Source organism: Mastigoproctus giganteus, chromosome 12 (assembly GCF_048544385.1).
Source record: "Mastigoproctus giganteus isolate SK-2022 chromosome 12, ASM4854438v1, whole genome shotgun sequence".
Lineage (NCBI taxonomy): Eukaryota > Metazoa > Arthropoda > Arachnida > Uropygi > Thelyphonidae > Mastigoproctus > Mastigoproctus giganteus.
The window spans coordinates 22,441,461-22,452,093 of record NC_143586.1 but is presented as its reverse complement, the minus strand read 5'-3'; the positions used below and the strand labels follow the sequence as shown (position 1 = coordinate 22,452,093).

Here is a 10,633-nt window from a genome sequence, read left to right as displayed (position 1 = left end):
CACTAGACTTGACACATTTGGCAAGAAGAGAAGTGCCAAACCTTATATTCAAGCACCCTCCCCATTCCCCTCTCTCTTTTTAAATGCTGTTCACCATTCTGTGACCGAGTTAACAGTTGAATGAAGTTGCATTATTTATTTATTTATGTGACTATTACAGGATTCTTCAACAAATAAATACACCAAAAATTCAATGCTCTGATGGACAGAACCTTAAGAATGTCTACAATTGCAGCAGGGCTCCCAGAAATTTTATATTGGAGGGGGCGTAGCTTGGCATATTGGTAGCTGTTACAAGAAACACGTGACAGTGCAATTATGTATTATGTAAAATGTTCTTGGGGGATTTAGTGTCCTCAGCCTCCCTACCCCCATGAAACCCTCATGGGTGGCACAGTTTCTAGATTTTCCGTCCTTCACACACCAGGTGCCGTGAGGAATTTTTATGGGCCTTTTTCACAACGTGGCTGAGTTAGTCGATCTCAGGCGAGGGCAGAATGGTTTTTTCTCCCGGAAACTCTGGTTTTTCATCCATCAAACATAATATCGACCACAGAACATACGCAATTTTCAGACAGTATACACGGAGCAATATGGCCTTAGTCACTCATACTCCTAAAACCCTACAACAGCAACAACAACCGCCGTGTGCGCCTATGGAGAATGGTAATTTCAAGATTATGACAAAAGCAGGAGAAAAGAGATGTGTCTTGAAGGCAAGTTCCATGTCGGACAAGACAGGGCTGGTCCTTTGGACGGGAAGATGCATCGGATACTATGCACCCGGGTCCTCGATTGAAATGAGTCCTAAATCCAAACAGAGGAGGTTGGCCCTCAGGTCTGAGAAGTAGGACTGGATAGTCTTAACGTTAATTTTATGCTCAAGTCCTGGACTCTAGGACTGGCTCTAAGAAAAGAGTAGCAACAACCCATTATGATAGCTGTGTGACCGTGATGAGAGATGTTGGACATCATAGGGAAACAGCACACAGTCTCTCTCTCTCTCTCTCTCTCTCTGAGTTTGCGCGTTAAGTATATTCTCTATGATATTTTAAGGAGTCCTTATGTGCTGTAATGTAATAACTAGATCGTATGTATAGCTTAGCTTAATTTTCAGCACTCATCTCATGAGGTGAGTGCTGAAAATTAAGCTAAGCTATACATACGATCTAGTATATTCTCTATGTAAAACTGAGTGCATTCTGTAGTTGATTTGCCTGTTTACTAGATCCTTGAGCACATTCATAGGCACATTCACTAGACGAAAAACTCGAGTTTCCGGGAGATAAAATCATTCAACCTTCGCTTGAGACCGGCTAACTCAGCCACGTTCTGAAAACCCATAAAAATTTCTCGCATCACTGACAGGATTTGAACTGGGTATTTTCCACACACGGTGTGAGGAGGATGGTGATTATATCTACTGTTGTAGATAACACCGTCTCTGGGGTGAACACTAATGGATGTTCTCTTTAGATATGAGTAGAGATTCAGTCCAAATGTTGCAGAGATACTCATCTGGAGAGAACGTGAAACGGTCACAGAACCATAATCATTGAAGGTCTTATATTACATGGTATGTTTAAAAAAGACATCCACTGCTCTGTGGCGGGATCCTTGAGCCCAATGTAGCCCTGGTCTTAGTTAAGGGGGATCTGGATTTGATACCCCGTGTTTACTCCAAAAAGAGATCAATGTTTGTTCTACTAGGCACATTCATAAACCTTCCCGGAAATTTATCACAATAAATCCACAACAAATGGGGATTGCGAAATATGTAACCCCATGTTCGATACGGTTATCTGAAAACTTTGGTGCAAACTAGGACATATTATATGATGGCAGCTTCAGTCAATGTTCAAAGGGTTGTACTCTGATTTTCAAGAGATGTAACTAAAATGTCAATGGCTGAACAGCCTTAAATTTTGTAGTCTAATAAAATAAAAATTCCATCTGAAAAACGATTACGTCATTGCAGAAAGCGTATGGTGAACCAAATTTCTGAATGGTATATGATATTCCAAACAGATTGGAGTAAAGGCAAAATGACATTAAAACTTCTTTTGAAGTGCTTCATCGTCTGTGAGACGAGACCAGAAGAATTGTCTCAAACAAGATTTTTTTGCATGACAGACCCCGAGCTCAGATCTCATAATGGATCTGCACGGGGGCATTATGGCTCAAAACAAATCCATTACGGCGAACCTGTCTCACTAAACAGGAAATTAGATTGTACTCACCGAATCTTGCAGGATGTGAAGTATAAATTTTTTTTTTTGATTGGTCTAAATACTGGATATTAAGGATTTTCTTCCTGGTGTTTCTTTTGTGACAAATAACACTCGTGCGTGGTTTAAATCTGGATTTTTTTAAAATTATTTTTGAGGACCACTGGATTCTCTGGGATGGAATTCATTGAGGTTCTTTCTGGATTCTGCCAGTTCTTTTCTTTTATATAGAGGCCAGCATCCTCGTGACAAGGACGGATGCTAGGAAGAGGTTTCCAAGTGATCGTTTCCTTTGGGTTTAGTACTAGTCCACCTTGAGAGGGTGTTGAACGGTTTAATCTCCCGTAAACTAGTTTCCCAAATGGCGAAGGATACAAGCAATTACAGACACAATATGCTGATGCCTCAGAGCCTTACTTCCTTTGAAGCATAAGACGTATCCAGTCTATAGAAAATACTCCTACATCACGTTTTATTTCCATTAACCTGACGGCATTGAGTCGAAACGTTAAAACAAACCTGTGTAATTAATTCACGATCCAGCTTGGAAACACAGACCGGGTTCAAACCTTGTCAAGACAGGAGGAACTTTTTATCTTTCTTTTTTTTTTCCTTTCACATCACTAGCGAATTAGTCAGTCTCGAGCAAGGGTTGCATGGATAGGCACCCTCGTGAGAAGCATAATTGGTAGAATCGCCGTCCTCCCCACACTGTATGGAAAACACCTGAGTTCGAGTCCCGTTGATGACGTGAGGAATTTTAATGGATCTTTTCCACAACGTGGCTGAGTTAGTCGATCCCAGGCGAGGGTAGCGTGGCTTTTTCGTCTAGCAAACAGAAAATCGACCACAGAACACATGCAATTTACAGACAGTATGGACTTACTCGCTGATGCTCCTAAAACTACAACAACAACAACAGCATGGATAGGTTTTTCAACAAGCAAAATGGGTAAACTAACCGTAGAACACACTTAATTTATAGACACAAGACAGCGATACCTCATAGGCAGTGCCCGTAGAAATACACGTAGAAAAGTCAATCCACTTCCCAAACTGGAAAGAACTGCACATCCAAACAATTTTTCTTTTTATATTCTTGAGTTTTTATCCATGTCGCAATAACAGTCTTGTTTTCTCTTTCATACACAGAAACACAATGGAACTGTGCAGTCATGCCGTTGGGAATACCGCCCCCCCCACACCAATTGCCACTGAGTGCTTCGTCACGAGTAAAACTGGTTTTTACCTCATCAGTATGTGCCTATAATCGCAGCCTCCAGCGATAAACAGGACTGAGAAGAAAAGGGAAGCGACTTCGTTTGCCGGTTTCGAAACTTTCTGTCAGTTCACACTGAACATCCCGTGTTGATCAAAGGTTCTTGAAGAAAATTGCCATAACGACCTTTTCAGAGTGCATGTAATGGACTTTCCGGTTGCGTTCAAATTATGTGTTCTGCTTCACTTAAGTGTGTAACTATTTCCCGGCAACATCTGTGCCTTGCAGTCACTCTGTGGACGTCAGTACTCGCCACCTTTATATATTTTTATTGTCTCGGGTTGCCGACATTTCTGTGGTCAACGAGACTGCGCAGTCCCAACGTAACTTCCACGTGGGGTCTCGCCGGAAGAGGACGTGCAGAAGGTATTACTGATGTCAAGGTGAGACTAATTTTGTATCAGCTGCTGCTACGGTTAGCATTTCTGAAATCGTTTACATAATTTTAATGAGAAGGAATAATTTTCTGTTGCACAATTTATTTAGTGTTAATATATTCTTATTACGTGTGTTGTTGTTGTAGAAGGGTTCTAGGAGCGTCAGCAACTATATTGCTCCGTGTATATTGTCTGCAAATTGCGTGTGTTCTGAGTTCGATTTTCTGTTAGCTGAATGAAAAACTAGAGTTGCCGGGAAGAAAAACCATGCTACCCTAGCTTCATACCGACTAACTCAGCCACATTGCGAAAAAGGCCCATAAATATTCCTCACATCATGGACGGGATTCGAACTCAGGTCTCTTCCACCCGGTGTGGGAGGACGGCGATCCTACCAACTGTGCTACCGCGAGGGATTGCTGTTTGATTTAACATACCATATGTTTATATTTTTTGGCACGTTAGAGGATGCTTCTTTCTTCGTCTTCCTTTCATTTATTGTTACTCCTACTCTACTCCTAACTCCTCCACTCATTTTTATTTTTAAAAATTTTATTATCATTATTTATTTATTTTATTTTTGTTATTTATTTTATTTTTGTTATTTATTTTATTTTTGTTATTTATTTTATTTTATTTATTTATTTTATTTTTATTTGTTTTTATTTTTTTATTAACTTGGCCTCTGTCAGGAGGCTCAGGCGACTCTGGCAGAGATCACCCAGAGTATAATGGGCAGCCTGGCTCACCTCCCAGTGGTGGTGGCGGGCAAGGTAGGCTTCCACTAGGGGCCCTGCGGCTAAGCAGCCAGAGACATAACAACAGAACAAAACACAATACTACATAAAGCAGACACGACACTCTTTTTCTGGTTTTTGCAGTTGTTCTGCATTCCATCACAGAATACATACGGCTCAGATGTGGGAAACCACCAGTGGCACCTGCCCCTAAATGCCACTATGCCACTATCACAAAATAGGCTGGGCGACCTAAAGCAAATTAATACACTGGTGTGCAAAACTTAAGGACCAACACTATTTCTAAAGGTTACAACCACAAAAGCTTTACTTAAGATACTCTTTACTGATGACAGTAGATTCAGTCTCAGCAGCGATTCTGGACGTCAGCTAATCTGGAAAGGAGGTTGGCACACGGTATAACCCCGCAAACATCACTGAATGGGATCGATATGGATGGCGGTCGAGGTGTTCTCGTCTGGGAGGCGTTATCTTGGATGGACGTACACAACTCCAGATACTGGAAGGCGGTACTGTAACCGGTGCACGCTACTGTACTGAGGTAATCCTTCCCCATGTGCGTCTGTTTCGAGGTGCCATTGGCCCCGTTTTCGTGTTTATGGATAATAACGCCACATCCCATCGCACTGCAGCTGTTGATATGCTTTTGGAAAGTGAGGACATTGTTCGTATGGATCGGCCTGCCCGTTCCATCGATCTAAATCCCATCGAACACATATGGGACGCTCTGGGGATACGCCTAGCGGCACGTTCACACCCACCAGAAAATGTTCACCAGCTGAAGATGGCGCTGACAGAGGAATGGACGATGTTACCGCAAGAACTTATCAACAACATTGTTCTAAGTATGGACAGGCAGTGCAAAGCCTGCAATGACATTAGGGGGAGGTGGCCATATATCCTACTGAGGACCACTCTCCCCTTTGTTCCATCTTTGGCAGTGATGCGTCTGTGTCATGGTAGCCAGTGCTATGTTGCCATTTTTGAATAAAGTCCCTCTGTACCATTTTATTTCCGTTGTTGTGTCTGTGTTGTTTCTCTCATCATTTCTGTATCTCACGAAGTTCCTTTGGTATACTTTTTTCCATATCCAGGCCACTCCTATGAGAAGCTACAAGCGAAAATCTGACTGGTCTTTAAATTTTGCACACCAGTGTAGAAGTCTTTGGCTAAGAATGCAGAGAAAAAAAATCTTCTTTACTGTAAACACTAGATGGAAGGGTATGAATTAAATTGGTCCACTTGATATCGACGGGTTAACTGTTGGTTAACTGGCTTAAGTTGGTGACAAACTGAAAAGGTATTTCGCATCTAGATTCACACATGAGGAATTCTTTAGGGAAAGGGATGGCAGAAGTTTATCAAACTGAAACAAGGAGCTGAATGACTTTGTGATAACTAAGCAGAAAAGGGAAGAGAAGTTGTTGAAGCTAAAGGTAAAAAAGAAAAGACACCTGGAGTAAATGAGATCTATCCAATAATATTCAAAGGCAACAAAAGAAATCAGCAAAGCTTTAGCCATAATTACGAGAGCATTGTAGTCAGGGGAGGTCCCTGTGGACTTCAGACGTGCAAATGTTACCCAAGTTCACATAGGGTGATCGAAGGATGACATGAGTATTACAGGCTTGTCAGTGTAAATTCTGTTCCAGGAAAATAATGGGGTTACTGGTTAATGAAGAATGCAGGACAATTTAGAGAGAAATGTAGTGATACAGCAGCCGCAGCATGGATCTGTTAAGGGACAATCTTGTCTGACAAATGAAATTGCATACTATGGTACAGTAACAAAGGAATTGGATGCAAAAAATAATTTTGACATCACATACTTAGATTTCCGAAAGGCTTTTCATGTTGCTCAGCATAAAATACTGCTGTACAAATTACAGCAGTGTGGCATTAAGGACTAGTTACTGCTATGGACAAGGGATGGTTAAGTGGGAGAAAACAGAGTGGTTATTAATGGACCCTGCTTTCGTGGACTAAATTAGCGGAGTCCCGCAGTGTTCAGGGCTGCCCATTGTTGTTTTCTGTATTTATTACTGATATTAATGAGGGCATCTAATTTACTGATGATAGATTTAGATGTCCTTATCGAGGTTGATTGGGTGGTTAATGACAGCAATCAAGCTATGGTACCGCAACAAGATGGGCTGAGAAGTGACAACTGAAGTTTAACATTGAAAAATGCGATGTACTGCATATAGTTAGCAGTAATCCCAGATTAAAGTAACAACTGTGTGGTAGTGTAGAATGAAAAAGACCTGGAGGTAATTGGGCAATCAGTTTTGTCGTTCTCTGAGCAGTGCAAACATGCTGCCAGGACAGCTCATGTGGTTTTCTCAATGACAAAGAGGAATTCAGCCAGCAGAGATAAGAGGAGGTGATTATCTCGTATAAGGCAATAGTTAGGTCACATCTTGAGTACTGCATATAGGTCTGCAGGCCTCATTTTAAGAAGGATGTAGAACTGCTGGAACGAGTACAGAGAAAGGCAACGAGATTGGTGAGGGAAAACAAAGGGGTGCTCTTACGAAGAAAGGCTTCAGTTTTGAAAATTGCAGTCTGGACCCTAGGCACCTGAGAGAAGTGTTTAGGAATCTGATTGAGGTGTTTAAGGCTTTGAGTGGATTGAGTAAGTTCAATGCTGATGGAATCCTTCCTGTTGCGCGGACTACTCACATGAGAGGGCATAAATTCCAATTGAGGAACGATGGTTGCAGGTCGGATGTGCGGAAATTTTCTTTCGGCCAGTGGGTAGCTGATTGTAGGAACAAATTTTCAACTGTTCTTGTGGAGGTGGGTAGTTTGAATAAATTGTGGACAGGTGATATGGTAGGTGTTAGTTTTCTATACTTTTAATGAATTCCACGATGCTACCCAAACTGAAAATATTAAATATTTACCAAAAATAAGGATTGAGTTGGCTTTGTATTAGAAACACCAATCTATTGTGGGGTTAGCTTTTGCCAGTAATACAGCCCGTACACATCTTCGCATGAATTACACAAGATGTTGTGGACTGTTCTGTGGTAATTTGTACTGCTTTAAATAAAACATTTAGTTTTTTGCCAATACTTCTCATGGAACAACTTTCTTTATAGAGTACTCAGTCAGTTCCTTATTACTTGCCATGTTTACACAAAACTTACACCAAACACTCTTTCTAAATGACAGTTGTTCGATTTTATAAGTTACAGCTCTTACTCCTCAATTTATATTATTAAAAAACACTCTACAATCATTTACAATCTTCTACAAGATTGAAACATTTTCGAGAATGTCCTAGAATCATCTACAACGTTCTGCAAAATTCGAGAATCTTCTATAATGTTCTACCATATTTAGGAGTCTTTTACACTTTTTTGGAATATTCTCGAAATTTCATAAATATTATTTAAAATTTTACACATAATAGAAAATATTTTAATAAAAATTAGTAAACAAGTTGATCCTATTTGAATAAAAACTTCGGAAATTAAGAAAAATGAAATGTGATTCCAAACTTTTAGGGGAAGGAGTGTATGTATGAAAAGATTAAGTGATTGAGAATGTCTGTGTGGCTGATCTGATCCCCCCCTTCTAAGGGCTCCCGTCTGGGCCTGTCTTTATGCTGCTCATCCCTATCATCGACCACTTTCACTGACGTCATGCTGATTCTTCTTCTTATCGGCATATCTGGGATGCTGACAGTGGCTGCAGCTGGTCTGCACCAGTGTGGGATTACAGAGGATTGCAAATGGCCATTATGGCTGTTAGAAATACAATCATAAGCCAGAACAGTGGAATTACAAATGGTCACGTACCAACCGCGAGCTCCACCCACATAGGAAACCCTGTTCCTATGACTGTACTTCCAAACACCTATCTTCTATCATCTTAAATATTTCGCCTGGTTGGCCCTACCACCCTGTAGGCTTTCTGCTGTTCTTATCAGTTCTCACCCCCCGGTGGAGGGTGGGTTCATTCTACAGGGGTACTCTTCTGTCCATTATCTTCAAATTACTGTGGATGTCTCTCTATCTCCCACTTCCCTCTCATTTCCCTTTTATCCCAACCTTAAACTATCACCTTCCCGCTCGGTTCCTAACAAAATTTGCCCCCCCCTGGCCCTTCTTGGTAAGCTCAGGCGACGCTTGAGCTTACTAATGGAGCATTATTAATGCAATGGAGTATTATTTTAATAATAAAAGGAAGTAAAAAAGGGAAATTTAAATGTCGTGCATTTAAATGCGCACAATGCACTTAGTTCTTCTGTCTTTTATTTTTTTTTGCAGAATTCATCACGTGACCGATTAATGGCTTCCAAAGTTTCATCCACGGAAGAGGAGTGGCTACAGGAATACGAGGCTAGAGTTGAACGCATGCGCACTGTCTGCTACGAGGAAGAGATTTCTGTTTCGCAAATTGTCAGAAGGATCACCAATAGGAGACGGGGAAAGAAACTGTTTTGCCCTCCCAAGGTATGTCCAGTAATTGTGGATGAACAGAACGTGCTCTTCTTCTGTTTCATTCCCAAAGTGGCTTCGACCAGTGTCAAAGAGTACTTCCTCCGTCTTGGAAATATTTCTTTGAACAGCACTTTCCACAAAAACCAAACTGCTTTTCATCTGGGGGCCAACGACGTCCTCCATCGAATCAGCCCAACCTATTACCCAACCTCAACTTTGCGGAGGTTCTACAAAATTATCTTCGTTCGACATCCTTTTGACCGACTCGTGTCCGCTTTTAAAAACAAGGCCGAGAAGTCCCGTGAAGAGATGGCGAGTTTCTATGACACGTACTGGGACCCCATCATGAAAGTCACTCGTGGGGAAAGCAAAGTCAACAGCACGTCTCGTATTACTTTCCCAGAGTTCGTTTGGTATCTCTTGCACTCGTTTCCTCGGGACTACGACCAACATTGGGCACCGTATTGGAGTCGCTGTGATCCGTGCGAAGCTGATTACGACTTCATTGGAAAGTTAGAGACGGCAGAACATGACTTTCCGTACGCATTCAGACAAGTGGGCTTAAAGGATTTTGGAGAGGGAAAAAACCGCGAAAATATCTCCCGTCAGATGACCCTGAAGTATTTCTCCACCATCCGTCCAGAGGACATTGTGAAACTTTATCGTATGTATGAAATGGACTTTAAACTCTTTGGTTACACACTGGATGGTTTTTTGCCTAAAAATATCTCCACTGAACGCTGACCGAGGTTGATAAATATTTTTGTATACGCTGTAACATTTAAAGCTTTGAAGAACTCTATGTTCGTGAAGGTGTGAGAAGGTCAGTTCTTCTAGTATGTCCTCTCCAGTGTGAACAATATATGATTGTACATTACATAATGTATAATGAATTCCCGAACAATAAAACCTATTGGTGGTATCTTGGTTTCATGGATTCACTCCATTGAATACGCCCTCGCTGCAAGATGCTACCTCGGCATTGTTTCGGACCAAGTTTTGCCCTATATGGTGAGCGTGTATCCAGATGGGCCTGGACTCTTTCAACAACAGAACGCCTCGTGTCACAAGGCCAGTTGTGCATGAATTGTTCGGGGATCGTGTGCATTTCGTGCGCTCCCCTGGCTGTCGAATTCCCTCGAATCAATTCAATCGAACTCTTGTGGGATTCAGTGGAACACAGCATTCGCCAGCGCCTTGCTCCGTTTCTGAACTCTGGGACGTCCTTCTTTCCAGCTGGTCCAGGATACTGGAAGCGGTTATCAAGGCGAAAAGGGGCCCAACGCTATTAGGTAGGTGGTTTCAGCTCATAAGTGTATGTCTCAAATAAATGAGCTGTTTGTGGTTGTATTGTCAAATCACAAATTTTGCTTTATTTCTACTGAAATATGTACAATAAGAAATATGAAAATATTTCTGCACAAAAATATTGTAGAAATGGAAAATAAAGATTTCAGGGAATAATTTGTAGTTTTATAAAAAAAAAAAAAAACACACGGAAATTTTTCTGTTCCTTCAACTCATATAGAAAGTATATTCA

General features: G+C 41.3%; 1 protein-coding gene across 1 annotated transcript; it reads left to right on the top strand.

The window, feature by feature from the left end:
- The first annotated feature begins 3,643 nt into the window (after positions 1-3,643).
- Positions 3,644-10,326, top strand: LOC150076772 (carbohydrate sulfotransferase 11-like). Its single transcript, XM_090386035.1, has 2 exons — positions 3,644-3,890; positions 8,920-10,326. The coding sequence occupies exons 1-2, from the start codon at positions 3,678-3,680 to the stop codon at positions 9,835-9,837; spliced, it is 1,131 nt and encodes a 376-aa protein (XP_090242161.1). The 5' UTR covers positions 3,644-3,677; the 3' UTR covers positions 9,838-10,326.
- The last annotated feature ends 307 nt before the right edge of the window (positions 10,327-10,633 follow it).

Coding starts and splice junctions, on each gene's coding strand:
- LOC150076772 (XM_090386035.1), top strand. CDS start 3,678: ATGTGTTCTGCTTCACTTAAGTGTGTAACTATTTCCCGGCAACATCTG. Junction 3,891..8,919: donor AAGGTATTACTGATGTCAAG/GTGAGACTAATT, acceptor TTTTTTTTGCAG/AATTCATCACGTGACCGATT.